A 21,463-nucleotide genomic window follows, 5' to 3' on the forward strand; every position below is an offset into this window, starting at 1 on the left:
CCACTAGTGAAAACAGATGGTTTACAATATGATGTATGAGAGCGAGAAAGGGAGAGACTGAGACAGAGAGTGGGTGTGTCCTGTAAATATATGAGGTCCCTCGAGCTATTATTTTGAGTAGAGAAACCAATTGTAAATATGAGGGTCAAGACAAGACTCAAAGCAGGAGGAGGGGAAGTTGGGGACAAGAGCAGGAATACTTCAGAAGACAAGACTGCTTTATTATTCAAAATTCTTTTCTAGTTGTGTCTCATTTAGTGTTCATAGTGCCTTTATGAAGTAGAGCAGGTACCAACTTCAGTTTACACAGGAACAAATAGAGACTGAAAAAAGATACGAGATTTGCCAGTCACCACAGAAACGATCACTCAGGGCTCTAAGAAACTCCAGTCAATGTACTATATTGCTAAGCTGCACTTGATGCTCGGCTGCTTCGGCATTTTCTTGGACTTTTGGCTTTGGTATGAACTTCATACGCAAAAGAATAGGCATAACTTCATCAGTTACGAGTGATGCTCAACTACTAAAGTAACATTCTAGGAAGAAGATGCATCGTTCATGTTTTCATTCAATTTAGCAATACATAGAAAATTATATCACATTGACCACATACACAAAAATTACCATCCAAGGACACTGAGTTTTATACAAGATTTTTTTTTTGAGACTGGGTTTCTTTGCAGCTTTGAAGACTGCCCTGGAACTCTCTTTGTAGACCACAGAGATCTGACTCCCTCTGTATACCAAGTGCTAGGATTAAAGGCATGCACCACCATCACCCAGCAAGTTTTATACAAAAGTTTTAGAACTCCTCTTTAGGACAGGAGATATGGTTGACTTTCCAGCGGACATGGGTTTGATTCCCAGGATCCATAGTAACATACAACCATCTGTAACTCCATTTCCAAGAAACTGGATTCTCTCTTCTGTAGGTATGCAGGCATGTGGTACACAGACATACATGCACTTGTACACACAAAATAAAAACAAATTTTAAAACTTCACCTAGCAATCACAAGAATGGCCACATAAGTTTTCAAAATGATAGTTCATATGTATTTTCAATGGAAAAGTGTTTCGTCATTATCAACTATGGTTGTTGTTATTTTGGCTTTCTGAGACAGGGTCTCTGACAGTCCAGATTATCCTCAAACTCATCATGCATCTGAGGATTATTTTAAATTCCGGATTCCCTCACCTCTGCCTTTCAAGTGCTCGTCAACATTTTTAATATGAAAACTCTCTACTTTTCTCAACGTAATTTCTTTCAATTACCAAATGACAGGTACTGATTTTGAAGAAACTGTTAACAATGAATGTCCACATCTACAGCAGAGGTCTCAGAAATTCAGAACTAAAGAGGACAAGATGACACTTGTGATTTCTTCTTCTTCTCTGGATGTTCACACCACTTGACACCGATGTTGTTGTCCCCAAATGCTTCTTCTTTGATCTCTACAGGACTCTCCCTACCAGCTAACTTTGCTCTTCTCTGCATAACCATAGCTCCCAAACTTCCATGCTTCTGTGCCGGAGACAAGGTTTCTTTTACTATGCAATAGCAAACTGCAGACACAAAGTTTTTTCTGAAGTTTTCATTCATAAGTGCATAGACAATGGGATTACAGATGGAGTTGAAAAATCCAATTATTTGCACTACAGCAAAGATCATCTTGATTGTGACTTCATCATATTCCTTTTCAAAGTTACCTGAAATGAGGTAATACTTTAGAATGCTTAGTGACTCGATCAAGAGATAATTGTAAATTTCTGTCATAAGGATTTACAAAGATTTGCACTTGTGCAAGTGTCTAATTGAGGATATGAAACATTCTCATGCATTACTTTGAAAAAAGCATCTGGTGTCGGATAAAAGCACTTTCGGAATACTCATGCTCACTCATGCACTGCCTGGTGCCTGGTTTATTCTGTAGGATTCGAAGACTACTCAATAACACCAAGCTTCCTATAAGCACAGTTACCCTTCATATGTTCTCTTCCATTCCAGAAACACAATCGTGTTGAGTTCCAAAGAACACATAAAGGAAAACTGCTTCTAGACATCTGGCTGGAATTCTAGGTACATTAAATTCACAAAGCACTAGCCTAGGTTCTAAACGGAGAAGGCTCTCACAGTGTCTTCCCATACTGAACAGCAAGATAGGAGAAACTCAAAAAGCTATTCTTTATCTTTTCTAATTACTAATGACTTAGTCCTAGTCATGCACAGTCACCTACCACATGATGCACTGGTGTCCTTTAACACAGAAAAGAAATGTTTAGTATTTGACATTTGATTATCCACATGAACAGCAACCAATGAGGAATCAATGATTTCATAGTGGGAAATGAACTAGAAATCCCCCCCAAAAAGAAAAAAGCAGAGTGACAGGCACTCACTGTATTCAATCATCATGTGAACGATGTGGAAAGGTGCCCAGCACACAGCAAAGAGAGCCACCACTGTCACCATCATGATCACAGCTCTCTTCTTCTTCCTGGACCCACAAAGAAACCTTGGTTAGCTTTGCCTCAGCAAATGTGTCAGAGTGACAGCAAAGCCACTGCTGTCTGAGGCTGTTTCACGTAACCACACTTTCCCAAGTGTTGGTGAACTCCTTGAGGCTGTCTGTGGGCAGAGTATCAGCTTTCCCCCATCTTTATAGTCTCCATACCTTACGCATCCCTGTGATAAATGCTCAGCCTGGGTCTGGAACTCTACCAGACTGCAGACACACAGTATGGCTTTCCTTTTCCCAATAAGCCAGTGGGCAGAGGTAGAAGCTGGGGAAGAGAGAAATTCACTTCACAATGGGATGGCTAATAAATGATGTCCTCTGGTTTTAAACTTAGACATGTCTTTCCAGTGACATGGATTCCATTCCCTCAGCATGTGTGTAAAGCAGCCAGCAAATAAATAGCAGTACTTATAAAATTACGATAAGCCTCAAGGATAGAGTTAAAACTTTATAATATGATCAACCATGGTTTCAAGCTGATTTTTTTTTAATTCCCCCAAACTAGATTCTACACGTGTGCTTAGAGCTTTCGGTTTTAAAAAGTCCAGGCTCATCATCTGTCCTTTCTGTCTGGAAACCCTTTCTCCTGGGGAAGTGGTACCGCTAGGTCTCAGGGTGCTTAGCTGTCCCCAGCTTTAGTGTATGCACAGGGGAAAGTTTTCTTAACTGGTCACTAGAGGTCACTGCATACTTGACGAATTCAAGAAATCCAGTCAACTCACTAATCCAGGCTTGCTTGTTTTAACAGTCATTCAACATAGATTATGTCATGGGAACTACAAATACAGCAATAAAGTTTGTCTTGAAATTGATGCTAATAAATAGAATGAGATAGCACTGCCTTTGATTAAACTACAAAGTATCAATTATAATCATTTACAATAAGCCGCCTTCTGGGTTTTAAAGGATGTCCATGCCAGTCAGTATTTTACCCTCACTCTCAAGTGGGAAGGACTAAGGGCAGATGTAAATATATGGACTTGCATGTGGGGAACTTGGCGTCCTCTGAAGCAAGATTCTCTGCATATTTCTAACGCATTGGCAGTGAGAGAGGACAGTTGGTCATGACACCACCTGACACAGCGTCATGGATTCAAGTGAGCCCAGGCTCTCAAACTGAATTATAAATGATGTCCAGACTGAATTACCCAGGCAACTGTCCCTTCCAGCACAACTAATAAAACACACTTTGAACACTGGCGAATACTTTAATAAACAGACCTGGCTATTTTGAACATTTCCTTTCCGTGAATAGTTTGGAGCACTGAGCCATCCCCTACTCTTTTCTTGATCCAGAGCTCATAACCAATTTTTCCATAGAGGACAAGCAGCAGCAAGAGAGGCAGCAGGAAGAGGGTGACAAGGATGAAGGTGGTGTAGATTTTCTGATGCGTGGGGCTGCTCCACTCTTCCAAACAGCAGATGTGTTCTTTTTCGTATAGGAAGTCATATTTAACCTTCACAGCAAGAACATTTCAGTCACAAAACACAATCACGAGCATCCGAACAACAGACACAGCTAAGTGTCACTCCACTATGACATCTTAACAACCTCTCACACAGCCGCTGATGAATTTCCAAATTTGAACCAGATTTTATAAATATTTTGTTGTAAATTGTAGGTTTTCCTGGACCACCAAGGCTTTGGTTTTGTTATTTTAAATGGAATAGACGACTGTGTCTGCAAAGTTCACCTTTTACCTTTCTCAATTTGTACTTCGAGGGCACACGTTTTCAGTTGGTTGAGAGAGTACACGTGGAAAAAGTATTGTGTATCATAAAATAGCCAGTTTAATAGTAATTCAACTAATAAATTTGCTTTCTCAATTTCTGATGAAACAGACTTGGCAAGCATGATTTTCCTTCAAAGCAAGAGGAACTACCATTATTTCATGTCAGAACCACCAGGAAATGGAAAGGCAGCTGATAGTTTTCACACAAGGAAATGAACAAGATGCCGTATTTAAACTATTTCCAATCAGTAGATATTTTCATTGTTCAATTATTTGCTGTTCAGAGCCCCATGGACTCACCTTCCAAGTTCTAAATCCGCTGTTGATAGCATCAAATGCTAAAGGCTCCTTTCAATAGGCAAAGTAAACATTTGAAATATATACTGAGTCTTATCACTTGAATAAGAATGCCAAGAAGACACTGTATCAATTCTCTGTCTCTATGGAGTGCCTTGATGACCTATTTCTGCTTATAGTCCCAGCAAATCTCATTATTAGTCTTCAATGCCAGTTCAAAAGTTAAGACAATTTGCATCATGGTCCAGGGTTTATTGATGATCATGACTATGAATGATAATGCTTAATGAAAACAGATTTGAAAATGAAATTATTTTTGACTCCTGTGGGCAGAGCTCATGAGGGTCAGTGACATAGTGGCCCAGTAGTGACACATCCCAAAAGCTCAGTGCTAAACTGTGAGTCTCCTGATGGGTTCCTACTATGACAGGGACAGATAAAGGCTCCCCAAATATATCTTAAGATGGATTCATGGCAACCAGTTTCAGATTCTCTTTATCATTTCTTACGGCCATGGGGAACAAACTCCGGGCCTTGCACACATGCAAGACAAGTGCACTACCATTGAGTTGCACCCCTACCCTGATTCTGTTGTATTCAAGCAAATGCTTCTCTAATCTTGCACTATTTACAACTATGGCTGGGCTCGAGCTCTATCTATATTTCCATTCCCATCACCACCTACTCCAACACAAGACAATCGTATGCCTCATCCAAGCCAAACCTTGCTGTTGAGCACAATTTAGATGACTCGTGTCCTACAGGCACCACAAATCCACTGGGCTAGTCTTCTGTGTTTCCCTGTCCTGAGTAAACTTCTGATCAAGGCAGTCCAGAATTGGGGAAACAGGGCATTTTGATGAGGTTCTGGGTGCCGTGAGTTACATTTGTATTCACTGAGGGGAGAAAATAAGAACACTTTATACTGAATCCTCCCATTTCCATCTCTGATGATTGGGAGTCAACCCACAATCCAAGAGAGCCCAGAAAAAACAAGCAAGAGAGCAAGATTGTGAAAGGCAAAGGCTGGGTTTGATGCTGTCTGTCACCTGGGAACAGGCTCAGGCTCTCACACTCAATTTGGTTCTCTCTAATGGAGTTTCAAAATGATCGTGATCCTGGGATACACACTGATATATATGTGAAAACTAAAATCTGACCTTTTTTCCCAACAAGAAGCAAATAGGGTTTGACTGAGTTTAGCAGTGAACGTGGCTTTGTCTGTGGTATCCGACTGATTCATTTTCTACAAATTAAATGATTTATGGATTTAGAATATGTAATGAGTATTTTATTAAAATGACAAACCTGTTTGATTTCTCTGGCAGGGAATGAGCTACAGGATTGAAAACTAGATTTTGTCATGTATAAAGCATGCTGCTGGAGGTATGGGTGGCGTCAGCAGAAGGAGGCAGCCATGGCAGCTGTTGGAATGAGTCATGGGTTGGAGAATGGAGGTGCAGCCAGAACCCCAAAGGTGTTATCAGAGATCCTAGACAGGAAGAATCAGCCCTGAGCGGCATCCGTGCCAGTACCAAGACATGGGCTCAGTCCCCTCTCCTGTCTTCCTTGCTTCCAGCGAGAGGTGCCAAGAATCTCAAGCTAAGGCAAAGGCGGGATTTTGAATAACTCCAATTTTAGTATGTGTGCTGCCAGAGAAAACACCACATTTTAAAGTGATCATTATTCGGATCTTATGTGGCCGTGGCACTGACCTGGGTATCTTACTGCAGAACAGATACAGTGCTTGTGACTGGTAGAGCCACAAAAATTCAGTTACATATATGACTGGAAGAATTGCAGGGCCTCATCAAATTTCCATCCATATTTCACTATGAAGTTCTCAGGTGGTATTTTCACAGGTAGCAGCAGATCAATAAAGTTGATTTCTGCTTTCAGAGATGCCAGCTCTTTCAATATATCAGTTACACAAAAAAAATTATTGGGATACCTGAATTTATTTATTCTTGTGTTTTTTGTATTAGAATGTGCACTTACTGGGCAAGCTCTGTAACACTGGACAACACCCTCAACCTTGGGTACTTTCTTCAATGCACCCATTTTCATGTCAGGTCTCATTCGGAACCCTTGTTGAAAATATGGCATGCTCAGGAGGGATTCAGATTTGTCTAACTCTATTTAATGTACAAAGGAACAAACACGTTGTTTTCTAAATTGTTATTCCAGGCTGTGTGATGGATTCCCTGTTGTCTTTGAAGCCCTAATGCCTGTGTTACACTACAAGCCATGCTAACGTACATCCTAGTAGACAAGCTAAGCTGTTCACAACCGCTATTCTAACCTTTTCTTTTACTGTAAATCCCTACACATGGCAGAAGAATCTCACAAAGGTTGTGGGGAAAGAAGAAAGAGGAAGAAAATTAAAACTTGGATGTGTTTCTAATTCAAATTTCAATTTGTTAACGGACAGAGCAACAGGAAAATATGCTAGCAAGAAGACAATCTGTTAGTTTTAAGTGACTTACAATAAAAGAAAGTCAGCCAAGCAGTGGTGGCACACATCTTTAATCTCTGCACTCAGGGGCAAAGGTAGTTGGATTTCTGAGTTTGAAGCCAGCCTGGATTACAGAGTGAGTTCTGGGACAGCCAGGACTACACAGAGAAACCTTGTCTCAGAAAGTAATAACAATAATAAGTAAATAAAGTCAAAAGTCATTGCACTCTCATGTAACTGGGAAAACACATTAAGCTAAGAAAATGGAGAGAAGGTCATTTTGGAACTTAACTTTTTTTTTTCTTTGTAACTTTAAATATTAGTGGTGCAGTATCCAGGAGACTTAAATCAGAGAGGACAATTTTAAAACATCATCTAATTTCAGTGAAATGGATGAGGTCGTATATATTCACCACAGTATTCGCCAAAGAAAGAGAATGAACCCAAGGGAGAGGATTGAGAAAGCATCTCAGCTCTGAGTCTACCTCAAGTCGTTGCACATGCCACATGGGTGATCCTATGATGATGGCCACCAGCCACACCACACCTGCAAAAATATGCCAGTTGTCAAAATACAGCACAGCTCAGTAAACTACATGCATGCTTAGCTCTCCAATCATAATGAAGCCCGCCCCCTTTGTTCCCATCTTCTCTGCCATGGGGTAGAGCAATTATCTCCTCAAAGGGTCACTGTTCTTTCACTGCTTTGGAAAGCAGTACTGCAGTGGTCATCCAAAATGTAAGTGTGTGTGTGTGTGTGTGTGTGCTCTCCAATGGGTGTGACGATCCTGCATAAGAACATCAGATGTCATGACCTGGCACTTTCCACATTATTGCATTGAGATGGAGTCTCTATTTTCAGCTAGGGAGCTGGAGCTCACTATTTTCAGCTAGACTCCCTGGCCAAGAACCTCAGTAATCCGCCTGTCTCACCAGCCCCAGTGCTGGGGTTACAGACATGTCTGGCCATACCTGTCTTTTTATATGGGTATTGGGTCCTCATGCTTGTCCAGCAAACACTCTTACCTGCTGTACTATCTTCCCATCCCCCACATATTTTTTTAGTGTTAGAAAGTCTTTTATGTGACTGAATTGCCTAGAAGGTAAAAATCCAGATTCTCTAGCAACAGCCTGACATATTCTCATTTTCCCCCTTTACCAAGGCGTGTTTTCCCGCCTAGACCTAACTGGGGAAGGATGTATATGGTTCATTCCATTCTTACATCCCAGAATTCCTTGCCCTGCTCCACATCATCTTTGTACTTTGCATGGGTTACTCTGTCATCACTGTCCATCTGCGGACCTGTTTCCCGGATAACTCAGAAGTCAACTTCCCTATGTGACTGGAAGATTGCTGTCATTTCCAAACCGTTTCGCTAGTGATTCTGTACCTACCCTTATTCGTGTCTGCTCAACCTCCCCTGATATGCTAGAGGGCAAGGACAATCCACCTTTCCTATTCAAGTGAGAATCTAAGGAAAATTCTCAGCCCTTGGTAGGAGCTGATCCATGGATGTTGGGACAATAAATAACCTCTTACACATTTAAATTTATTTCTGAGTATGGATATCTTGTCTGTGTGGATGTTTGTGTGCCATGTGTGTGTTTGATGCCCAGAGAGCCCTGGGGAGAATGTCAGATTCCCTGAGACTGGCACTGAAGTCAATTACAAGCCACCATGTGGGTTTTGTGAATCAAACTCCACTCCTCTGGAAGAATAGCCAGTGCTTTCATCTCTCCAACCCTGAAATGAATAACTTCCAAATATATTACAGACCATCTCCTATCACTTCTTCAAGTCTAAAATACATGCATCATTTTAAATGATTTACTTTTATTACTCTATTTATGTATATGGGTAAGTGGATGCTACATATGTACAGGCACCTATGCAGGCCAGAAGGAATCAGATTCCTTGGTGCTAGAGTTACAGGCAGTTGTTAGCCACCCTACTTAGGTAGTCTGGGAATCAGGTCCTCTCAAAGGAGCAGTATGTTTGCTTACCTGATGAGCAACCTCTTTAGCTCCCCCCAAACATGTATCTTTATATTAATTTGAAAGTTAACATTCCAGAAAGTGGGTTTCATTGTGGCCCTTACGTTATTTGGGCTCAGCTGTCATTACGCATTAGTTCCACTGCCCAATACTCTCCCCAGTGTTCTAAGCCCATTCTGGCGGCTTTTCCCTCCCACCCTTCACAGCCCTCCCTTCCGCTTCCACGAGGAATGTTGACTTGGAGTCCTCCAGGTACATGGGTACAGTTGAGTGCCATAGCTGGGCACATATCAACTCTAGTTTCTTGAGAAATCCCCACACTGATTTCCCTGCTGGCCACAATTTCACATGCCACAGCAGCGATGTGTCCCTCATGTTTTATTCCATATATAGGCACTAGGAACTAGAGAATTGTGTGACTGTAAGAAACAGTGACACAATCACAGAGAGAGGAAGAGAAAGGGGAGGGGGAGAGAGAGAGGAAGAGAAAGGGGAGGGGGAGAAAGGGGAGGTAGAGAGAGAGGGAGGGAGAGAGAGAGAAAGGGAGGAAGAAAAAGGGGAGGGAGAGAGAGAGAGAGAGAGAGAGAGAGAGAGAGAGAGAGAAGGTGGCCATGGAAAGAAAAGGAAATTGACATAATAATTCAATGTTGCATTCATCTGCATTCAAATGTCATGACTTAATTTTTTTATGACTGAAACAGATTCCACTTGTTGATCTTTATCCTTTTTATATTGATGTGTTTCTGAGCGATCCCCATTTCCTACACATTGCAAATGAAAACAATAGTTATGGACACTTGTGGAAGTTGACTTGGAGCCCGTCAAGAGCATAGAATATAGCCAAGTATTATAACTGGTGCACATGGTAACTTACATCATGGTAGCTCCATTTTCTGATTTCCCTAGAAGTCACATTCCACATCAGTGATGTGTGCCTTTATCCATGTCCCTATCAGCATTTGTTACATTTTTTTCTCTTTAAAATGGCCATTCTGAGTGGGGTGCAATGGAGTCTCAAGCAATTTAAATTTGCATTTTCTTCATGGCTAAGGATGGTGAATGCATTTTCAAATATTTCTTAGCCATTTGTATTGCTTCATTGGGGAATTGTGTATTGAACTCTTTAGCCTAGTATTTAAAATTTGCAGTTCTTTATATGTTCCAGATATAAATCTCATCTGGTGTGTACTTGGAAAAGTTTTTCCCCATCCTACAGGCTGCCGAACAGATTCGGGTGACTGTTATTTTATGTGATCACATTTGTCAGTTGTTGGGAATATTTTCTATTATGTCAAAGTGATTTAGTAGACTAAGAGGAGGATAAATTTGTTTGTTCTTTCTTTGGTTGTTTGCTATCACTGGAGCTTCAAGGAACAGAGACTTAAGCCATGACTGGGGCTTACTAGAAAGACATACATGAATTGATGTTATCCATTAAATATCACCACGATTCAATGATCCAAGATGTTTGTAAGGGCTTATAAGTCTTTCTGTGTGTCTGTCTCATCAATAAATCAACTTGTTCTACTCTGGTTTCATAGTGTCATTGTGTCATTATATATCCAATCAGTTTTCCAACCTTGCAAATTAAGGAGGGGTGGAGTCTAATTGAATTAAGCTTATTACCAACTCTACTGGACCTTCCAAATACAGAAAAGTTAGCATTAGAAGAATATTGCAGATGTACTTTGCTACACTATCAGGATGAGAAAGCCTGGAAGTTTCCCCCACCCAGCATAAGCTGGAGCCTAGGCAGCTTCAGGCAGAAGGCACAAAGTCAGTGACTAACAGGGATGGGCTATGGCTTAAAGTGACAGGGAAATGCCAGGGAATAGTGCACACCAGACACATGGTTTCAAACGTTGCTGTCTGAATGTTTTAAATTGGAACAGCATTACCTGCCTGTTACAACCTCAATGATACTGAGATTCGCCCCATTTCTCCTCCTTTCTAATTACCTTCCTTTCACTTTAAACTTTCCACACCTATACATTGTCTTTATATTGGAAAGTTGTTAATTTATAGAACTCAGAGATTCTTGGGTTCTCTTTAGAGAAGATATGACCTGAGTTTCATAGTAACAGATGAATTCTTTTCCCTATCGCTTTGTCTGCTCACTTTTAACTGCTTAAAAATAAATTTGCTGTTGCAAAGTCTTCAGGGGTACTTTCTAGGATTGTACATTCCTACACTGGGTACATTCCTATGACAAAAATATCTGCTCATTCCTGTCTCGTGAATACTGGGAAAGTTTCTCTCTTTCACTGGCATGTTAGCTTCTCACCTCTGTGTCTTTAGCTATTACAGATCCAAACGATGACACACATCAAGTTTTCATCATTAGTGAATAGAAAATCCTTACATCCTGCTGTGCTAACCTTCAGAACACTTCCTTATATTGGCTGTTTGTCATGACATATTCATTGGGGACTGTTCCAGTAAGCTGAACATCTAGCATCTTCAGAAATTAAATGATGAAGGGGGAAGAGTTTGTCTTCGTCAAGCATCTCTAGGGCTCTACTTAGCTCCCACATACCCTGCCACTTTCTGTAAGAGATACTGAATACCTGGCATTTTTTCCAGGAAAGCTGTTTGGTCTTTTAGTTTCTTAAAAAGCATACGTCTTGCCGTCTAACAAAATCCACTTGCCCTTGTAACCTTAGAGCCTACCTCAAGGCAGCAGTCTCCTAGTCTATTGAAGTCTAATGCTGCAAAGCCCCTGAGGTGTTATCATTGGTTAGGTGAATGCAATGCGTACACATTCAGGGTTTAAGCTGAGGAGTACTCAAAATGATACATTTTCAAGATTGAGACCGAAAGGAGAGATACAATAGGGTATATGCAAAAGACGGAACACCTCAAATCAGACCCTAATAGATAGACATTAGGAGAAGTTACTCTTAAAAGTGCATGGATGTGGTCTGTTCTGTAATGAGAAATGGCATTAGCATAGAGTTGGCATACCTGGCGGTCTTACCTAACATTACACTTTGCATCTGAAATGCCAATTAAAGATCCCGATGTTAAGAGATTGGTTGTCAGCTGATGAGTATGAGAAGTGAGGGCTCTGACGTCAAAGGCAGATTAATCCATTGATTAAACTATTAGGAGGGGATCCAGATAGAAGGCATAGGTCACTAATTATTTGACTCTAAAAGACATTCTTTTCCCTAGACCATTGTTCTCTGTCCCCCTGCCTCCTGTCTAGCAAGAGCTAAGCCACCCAATCTGGCACAAGCTCCCCAACAAGTGCTCTGCCTCATCACAAAAGGGCCCAGAAACAACATAGCCAAGGACCATGGACCCAACAAGCAAGCAAAGTTAAGTATTTGTCTCTTCCACTCAGATGCTTTATCACAGTGCCACAAAGTGACAAATATACCTAGCATTGTGAAAGCCCTTTGATTGGTGTACTGCTGCTTCATTTTAAAAGGATGGACAAGTCCCTGGTGCCTCTCCACGGCAATGCAGGTCATAGTAAGGATTTCCGTCACAATGGCAGTGCACTGGACAAATGGCACCATCTTGCAAATGAAGGCACCTATGACAAGGAAAGGAAACAATATATATGTAAAAAACAACGTGGTATTCAGTTTGTCTCATTTTAACTGTCACAATTCATTAATTCTGAGCCCCACTCAAAGCTTCATGATTGTAACTATGTTACAGACACAAAACAATAGCAGTGTGTTGTGGGCTTATGTTTTCTTTCTCTGACTGATTTTAATGTTCCAAAAGCCAAGCAAGTACGCCTACTGAGACAATGAGGGGGCAAATTCTTACCTAACCCCTGACACCAGGTAGGGAGAAGCCCACGTGAGTAGGTAGAGATGGGGGAACATACAATGCAGAAGGTTCCAGAGAGTTTGAGTCCAGTCTGGGTTAGATAGTGAAATCTAAATCAACCTGGGTTGAACAGTGAAACCCTGACTCAAAAATAAAACAAAGAACACCACCACCGTGACTCTTGATCAAGGGAGGGGAAAGTATGATGTGGCCTTAGGGTTTGAGTTGCTGGGTCATCTGTTTCCTCCCCTTTAGCTACTCTGCGAAATTGTAACCAGGAAATAACTGAAATAACCAGGAATCCTGAAGTTCAGCTCTTACTTTTTATTTTCCTTTGGATCTCTGCTCAAAGCTTTCTCTAAAGTGTCCTGTCGCCATCCTTTCAACTGACTGTGCTTTCTCTAGTGTGACTGGGCAAGATGCCGCACCGTGAACACACTGCATTTGATTTGTGTGATAATTTCAAATAATTGAGTATGTTGCTAAACATGTTAGAATCTAACAATTAGATGTTCATCTGCTCTTTCTGGCCCTTTACCAATTGAATCCTAAGCCCTGTTCTGCCATGCCAGTTGCTCTGCGGCTATTCTTGCTTGGCAACTTAACTACATCTGGAATTAAGGAATGAGAGGTCTTTGCTTAACTTGAAGCAGGAAGACCCACTTCTAATCCAGAACTTTTGAGCTAGGAAAAGACACGTTTTAAACCAGATCTAACCTGGACCTCACCTTCTGCTGGAAGCATACCTAAGGACAAAGAAGAGAGAAGATTTTGCTGTTTACCCACTTGCTCTCACCTTGCTAGCAAGTCCATTTTTTCCCCCCAGTGGCATTAGAGTCCAGTTCTACAGCACATACTGATTACCAGCTGAGACATCAAGCCTTCTGCACTGAGCAATTGACTGTTAGTTTCTTGGACTTTCTTTTCACAGCCAGCTATTGTTGGATTAACTGACCCAAAGCCAATAGGTTATGCTAATAAATCCCCTTTCTACGGATAGAGAGATTCATTCTGTAAGTTCATGTTACTCTAGAGAACCTTGACTAATAAAGCATCTGACTTTCCCACCTATTTCCTATTAATTCCTTGCTATCAGAGAACTGCCAGCTCTTGAAGGAGACCTGAGAGGTGCTGTAACCCAAATTCATACTATACCAATTCTGCTTCTCTAGATAGCATTGGATCCCTGTAGTCACCTTCACAGTGAGCCAAACTCACTTTAACCACAGCATTTAAAAAAAAAAATGTTTATAATTCTTTGGAAATGTCTCACAAATTCTTCTCATCGCCTTTCACAAACACTTTGCCAAGCTGTGTAAAACACCTCTCTAGTAGCTTCCTTGCCTACACCCATCTGAGGCCTTTGCATGGCATGTCTTTCTCTGTGAAGTGTTCCTCCTAAAATAACTTCCACACATAGTTCACAGAAATCTCTGCTCAAGTGTCATTATGATGATTACTTCTATGTGTCAAGTTGACCGCGATAATGGATGTCTTAAATAGCTGGCAAAGCAGTATCTCTGACTGCATCCGCGAATGTGTTTCTGAAAGAAATTAACCTTTGATAAGTGAACCAAATTAAGATCTTCTCTCTCCAGTGTAGTGAGTGCTCAAATGACAAGTAAGCTAGAGGAAGATGAACCCATTCCCTGTGATATGCCTCCCCTGACCTTGGGCATCGGGGCCCAAGGCCCTGGGATTTATAATGGAACTACTCCACCAAGTGTTTTGACCCCCCCCAGCTTACAGAAAGGAGATAACACTAGCCTGAATAAGAGTGAGCCTACCCCTCAAAATTAAACATCGTGTGTATTTCTCTGTATTCCCCGTTAATTCTGTTTCTCTGGATAACGTTGAATTCATGTATTTCATCTTCACAATGAGGCCAACCCATCATAACAACTGTATTTATTTTTCTTTCAGCAGAATACAGCACAGTCTGGCAAGTTAGTACTTTACATTCCTACTCCAAATGTGCAAACATATTCACAAGTCACACACTTTTGTCTAAATACGCCTTTAAGTTCCTATTTTGTTCAAATTTACCAAATCTTATTCATTCTGCTCAATTATATCCTATGAAGGAAAGTCGGGGACAAATCAAATACAGTCAAAAATCAGCATTGCTATCTATGCAAGCTGTAGCAGAGAGCCAAAGGAGGCCTAACTATACATTCCTCAACTGGAAAGCCCCCCATTGACACCACAGGTTGAGAACCTCTGGTTTAAACTATTCACAGCAAAGACGACCACACTACTAAATGTATTTAAAAACGCAGGCTGCCTGTCTCTTCATGGCCTCAACCCTCTTGATGTAATTGTCTCGTGACTTGTGAACTTTTGCTAATGCTCTGTTGATGTAGGAGGAGGTGGAGAAGGGCTTGTGGTAGGAAGGAAAACCTTTCTGAAGGACAACGCAGAAGGCATGAGAGGAGACCAGAGGGCCTGGACTTCTGCAGAGAAAATGCTCTGGTTCCCAGAACCACAAAGAGAAACAGCAGACTGCCACAGAAAACTTGCAGGTGGAAATGAGCCACAGAAGTGGCGATGTTTCCTGAATTCGTGGAAGCAAAGAAAAGCTGTACTTCTGGCATTGAGAAGACACAGATGACTGCATTTGTAACACGATGCCACAGTAAAATAATTGCTTGCTATGTGACCATTACTGTTTATTTTTAATGTTCTCCTTATTACTTGAAACGAGACAAGTACTCATATGCAGTTGTAAGAAAATACATGCGGAAAGCCCTTACAAAAATATCACATAAGTGAAGTCATTAGTAGTGATGGCATTTAGGAAGTCCCCTAGACTCACAGAAGTCATTGTAGTCTTTAACAGATTGCTCCTTTGCATTACTGAGTCGTATCCTACAGTTTGAAACCCTAATCACTGAAGGAGGGCAGTGAATACTCCAGTTTTTAATTACAAATATATCAATTTTGAAACTGACATACAGATTTTGGTGTGAATACAAGTTTTTCACTTGTTTAAGATCAATATCCCGAATCTATTTCTAACCTTCTTAGTGGCTGTGTGTGTGTGTGTGTGTGTGTGTGTGTGTTTAAAGCTGCTGCACTTTTTCCACAGTGAATACATCACTAGATTCTTTTCTTCATTTCCTGGCTTATTTCTGAGACTGTATTATTATTACATCATTTCTCCCATCCCTTTTCTCCCTCCACACTTCTCCCTGCGCTCTCGTTTCATCAGTTGTTATCACGTGCATATGTGTATTTGTGTAAGTACACACATTCCCAGGTATGACCTTTTGAGTCCATACAACGCTACTTGTATGTATGTTTTCAGGGCTGACCGTCTGGCACTGGCCAACCAGTTGCCGTGTTCTTCCCTAGAGAGGGCCATGTCTCCTGCTCCCAGCTTTCCTCAGTAGCCTATTTTTTTTTTTTTGTGGGGTTGGGGCCTTGTAGGCTTCTCCCCATGGACATGGCATATTCATTGGTGTCCAATTCAGTTCTCATCTGAGTGGTCATTGTTGGTGAGATTTTATGATGTAGCTTCTGTTATTACTAGGGCACACAATATCACGGCAAAAAATCTCTGAACTTCTGACTCTTGCGATCTTTTCACCATCTCTTCCACACAGTTCCCTGACCCTAAGGGGTCAGAGTTTTTTCTAGATGTATCCACTGGGACAGAGCTCTACAACTCTTACAACTCCTCATTGATTGGTTGCGTTTTTCTGTAGTTGTCCCCCTGTGTTGACATTTCCTTGGTGAAAAGTGAAGACTGCATTTACCTGTGGATATAAGGACAAATGTTTATAGATTATTGTTATGGATTACGCTGATTTAATAAACTAGTGGTTGTAGATCGGTCTCTACTAGCACTGATTTGGGAGGTAGGTTTTCAGTACCAGGCATGGTATACCTCTCGCTGAGCTTGTCTTAAAGGCAATTAGAGAGCTGCTGGTTACTGCCGAGGTATGTATGCCACTTTTGTACCTGTTGAGTTTCTGTGTCATGCTGGTTATTGGTGTGGTTCATAGGTGGTATAGCTGTATATGACTATTGGCTGCTTTCCTCTTTAAGAAGTTCGCATGGTACCTTCTGTTACCATTAAAGATAGTCTTCAAGGAGGAGGCTTTAAGCTCAATTTCAGCTCAGGGGCCTCTGGGCCCTGTTTCTGGTGTGCAAGGAGTCCTTACCAACAGGGACTTACCTTCACTGCTCTGCCTTGTTGGAAACATGTTACTAATATAGAACCGCTGAAAACAAACTTTTATTTTTAAAAAGAACTTGTAATAATTTTGTAATCAGAGAGAATGTTTGGTCCAAAGGAAACTCTAATTCCCAAAACTCCAAAAGGTTGTCCAAATATCCAGAAGTGAGCTCAGCCTGGACTGTAGGAGGGTTTCTGGCAGTTAGATAAGCCTTGTGAAACTGTGATCTTGTGAAACTATTTCTCACCTACCAAAAGGAGACATTTCCCTTATTTCTGGCAGAAGGGTTATATGGTTACCTGTGTGTGTGTGTGGGGGGGTGTCTATCCTAGGCTGATGACCATCAGTTCTATAAGAAAGCAGGCTGGGCAAGCCGTGAGAAGCAAGCCATGATGAGCAATGCAGCACCCTCCCATGGTCTTTGCATAAGCTTCTACTTCCAGATTTCTGGCCTGTTTGAGCTCCGGTTCTGACTTCCTTTGATTATGAACAGTGCTATGGAAGTGTAAGACGAATGAACCCTGTAATCCCAAGTCATTTTTAGTCGTGTTGTTTTATTGCAACAATAGAAACCCTAATTAAGGCAGGCCCCATCTGGCTCAGACGTGTGCAGGCCCCGTGCATATTTCCACAGTCCCTGTGAATTCATAATGTGTGTCAACCCTGTTGTGTCTGGAAGACACTGTTTCCTCGTTGTCTTCCATCTCCTTCAATCTCTGTGCTTCCTCCTTGACAAAAACAAAACCAAAAAAAGTCTATGATGATGCCTGAGCAAAGCACTAATCGTTGGGTAGCAACATTCAGCAGAATGCTTTTAGGAGTCATTTTATTACTAGGTTACTTTAATAGAACAGTAGGGTTTGAGTCTTCCCTAGGTCCATGGCCTTACCCTGTAGTCACATGAGCAACATCAGGCGTGGGTTCCCTATCATGCGGTAGACCTTAAATCCACTCAGATCCCTCATCTGTTGAAAGACATTACGTTGTTCTGATATCCTGGCTATTGTGAATAGAGCAGTAATGAACATGGCTAAGCACATATCTGGAGAAGGCTGCCAAGTCCCTTGGACATATGCCCAGCAGTGGTATACTGGTGATGTGAACTACGGTAGAAAGGTCCAGTTATTAGATACTGATTGACTGACTGCTTTAGTGACTGCCTGAGAGCACTGCTGGTGCTGTTTAGCTGTTCATCCTGGCTTTACTTGCTACCCGAAACAGTGTGCCATTCATTGCCCTTAGCAACCTGCCGGCTGCATATATACGTCTGTCTTACGGTAGATTTATTTCTAGCTTCTTGAGGATTCTCCACACTGATGTCCAGAGTGGCCTCACCACTTTTTAACCCTACCAGCAGTGGTGTGTCTCTTGTATGTTATTCTGGTTTTCAAGAAGCCTTTCCCAAGTAACTTTTGAAAAATGAGCAAAATAAGCCATTTGAAAATAGCTACTGTAATGGCACATTCAATATTGCCTCCCTTCTAGATGAGAATGTAGAGAACCTGGCTTTACTTACTCCCTGTTGGTCGTGCACTGCCAGTGCTAATGTGTAAGCACTGCCACTCTGCTTTTTGCTTCTTTATAAACATCCTGGTTTATTACAAGGAGGCCTATATCGATTTCATTATTATTAGAATTCTGAAATAAGGGCACGCCGAAGCATGCTTTTTGTGGGTTGTTGCTTGTTTTCTCTTTCATCTTGGCTCTGGTGCTCTGTTTCAATCTGGAGACTTTTTCTGTGCATTTTTTTTTTTTTTTTTTTTTTTTTTTTGTGGCATTCCTATTGATCAGATCCTTCTGTGTTCAAAGAACGCTTTCCTCTGCATGAAATCTCTGCCTTTGTCTTACAATTCTCCCATTATGTTTGCACCTGAACTTCCACTGTTAAATGCCTTCTCTTGCCCTTCAAAACCTTTCTAGAGGAAATCGCTTCTGATTTGCAAAGTCCCTCTCTTCTTAAAGCAGGTAGCGGCATGTCATCTTAGTAACCCTTCGCTGGAAGTGCAATAGTCTATGTGAGGATGTGCTCTGATCCCTTGAAATGTCACACTCCCTACAGATTCCATTGAGCATAACCAAAACACGGGAAGACTAGCACTCAATATGTGAGATTCTTAAAAGAGTTCCCTGTATAAGCTAACACCATGGTGTGACTAAAGGGAGGCTTTTAGTGTAGACAAGAGAGTGAACAGCCAGAAGCATCTGCAAAAGTCCAGAGAAGAGAGAGAAAGAAGGCAGACTGAACATGGCCAGCAGACTGGACCTGGCCAGGGCTGTCTGAGGGAGAAAGGTTAGAGAATAGAGAAATCAGTGAGGGGAGCAGGAGCAGAGCAGAGGAAAGGAGGGAGGAAGAGGGAGAGAATGAGGCCATATTGAGAATAGTAGGGCTAAAGGGAATGACTAGCTGGGGGGAAGGAGGGAGTTTAGGGTAGGGAAGGAGGTAGAAGGGCTAGAGATGCTAGCATGAACTGTGAGATGTATAATGGCTTCTTTTGATGCCGAAGGAGCCTGGAGGCCGGCATGTGCCTTAATGCATTGATAGGCCCCACAGGCAGCCACAGGACCCCTCTGCCAGAGATAAGGGAATTGTCTCCTCTTGGTAGGTGAGAACTAATTTCACAAGATCACAGTTTCACAAGGCTTATCTAACTGCCAGAAATCCTCCTACAGTCCAGGCTGAGCTCACTTCTGGATATTTGGACAACCTTTTGGAGTTTTGGGAATTAGAGTTTCCTTTGGACCAAGCATTCTCTCTGATTACAATATTACTACAAGTTCTTTTTAAAAATAAAAGTTTGTGCTCGGTGGTTCTATATTAGTAACATGTTTCCAACAAGGCAGAGCAATTAATAAATGTTTAATGAGATCCAGGTAAAATCTGCAACAAAGAAAAGGGCAACAGGTGATCTGTAGTTCATGTAAAGGATAGCAAACTGAAAGGTTAAGTAGGAACAAGCTAAGATAGCCTCGTTTGTGATAGGTATGAAGGCTGGTAGTGGGTGACTGGATAGAAGGGGGGAAATTCAGTCAAACAATGAACCTCAAACACGGACACATCCCTTACCTTCTTTACATCATAACTGGGACATCTAGATGAATTTTCAGAACTCATCATTTAAGGCTAAAAAAAAAAAAACAAAAACAAACAAACAAACCTAAAGAGCCTCTCTTAATTTAGTCTCAATTTTATGCTTATTCATTGCATATTGGTATAAGGAAAATTAAGCAATTGTAGGCCAATAAGTTTAGAGACAAATTTGTCACTCTAGCTGTGTAGCCCACAAGTGAGGTCCATTATTGGTTTGATACATGCCAGATTGGTTATCACTGTGCCTAAGTTTTGCAGAATGGATGTTTTAAAGGAAGTTGAATATCTGGCTTCCCAGCATGACACTGAACCATTCTTTAGAATTTATTCTGACTCTTTTAAAGCCAGGGTTTTTTACTAAATAACAATTGCAAAGAACATCTCACACTGAGTCAAATGAGGTAGCACGTTCTCCTCTTGTATCATTAACCCTAACTAAGCGCAGACCTCCCTTTGAGAACATCAGGCTTGCTTTCCAAAGCAATTACTTGTGATCTTGATGATATTCTGACTTCATTTGGAAGATCGCTTGAGAATGTTCTTATATGTAATATTGGTTAGAATGTTTTATTAATTTGGAGGGCACTTTTTCTTTATTATTATTATTTTTTTAATTTTGTGTGTGGGTGTGTGGGGAAATGATAAAACAACCAAGGAAGCCTGTTCTAACTCTCCTTTCATTATATGGCCATCAAGCATGCCTTCAAGTTTGGCAGCCAGAGCCTTTATCTGCTGGGCCATCTTGCTGGTCCCATACTTTTCTTATATCCTCATCAACACTGGATAACATGTTTATCTCAGAAGATAACAAGAATTCCACTATCCCACTGGGAAAATATCAACTGAAGAGACATCTATTAAAATTTCTCACTGAAGTAAAATTACAAATTAATGTTTGCTTCTAAATTCCCTTCTGTAAAAACCAAACAAACAAAACCTCTTCTTTCCAGGCTTCATTTGTCTGTCTTGTTCTCCCTTACCATGAAATGTTTTTTTTTCTATGTCCAACAATCCCTGGTTGTCCTCGGTGAGAGAGCAGAATGAGAAATAGAAAAACGGCTGCATCAGTGAAAAGTCTGCCAGCACTTCCTTACCCAGGCTTCATTCAACCAAAGGAACATGCTCGGAAAAACTCATGCTACGTGAACTCGGGAGAAGTAAGTCCTACATTAATGACCAATAACAGATCACTACCAATCTTGACTCAACACTCTGGGATCCTCACTTTACCCTTTGAGTCCTGTTCTCCAGACTCAGACATACCTACAACACTCATGAGAACAAAGAAGTGTTTGTCTGCGGAAACTGGCTTGAGAAGCCAAAGTTAGGCAGATGGACCCACACTGAGGGCCTCAGGGATTCCAGACCAGGAGGTTTTCATCTTGGGAGCCTGAAGCTCACAAGAATTC

General features: G+C 41.3%; 1 protein-coding gene across 1 annotated transcript in view; it reads right to left on the reverse strand.

Moving 5' to 3' along the window:
- Positions 1-1,346: 1,346 nt before the first annotated feature.
- LOC127235576 (pyroglutamylated RF-amide peptide receptor) overlaps positions 1,347-21,463 on the reverse strand; it is a 42,278-nt gene continuing 22,161 nt past the window's right edge. The window contains exons 2-6 of the mRNA XM_051202912.1: positions 12,382-12,540; positions 7,490-7,551; positions 3,741-3,976; positions 2,401-2,498; positions 1,347-1,710 (exon numbers count right to left, since the gene is read on the reverse strand). Coding sequence (XP_051058869.1) covers positions 1,355-1,710; positions 2,401-2,498; positions 3,741-3,976; positions 7,490-7,551; positions 12,382-12,540 — 911 coding nt within the window. The 3' untranslated portion in view covers positions 1,347-1,354. The remainder of the gene's footprint in view (positions 1,711-2,400; positions 2,499-3,740; positions 3,977-7,489; positions 7,552-12,381; positions 12,541-21,463) is intronic.

Source organism: Phodopus roborovskii, unplaced genomic scaffold (genome assembly GCF_943737965.1).
Source record: "Phodopus roborovskii unplaced genomic scaffold, PHOROB, whole genome shotgun sequence".
NCBI lineage: Eukaryota > Metazoa > Chordata > Mammalia > Rodentia > Cricetidae > Phodopus > Phodopus roborovskii.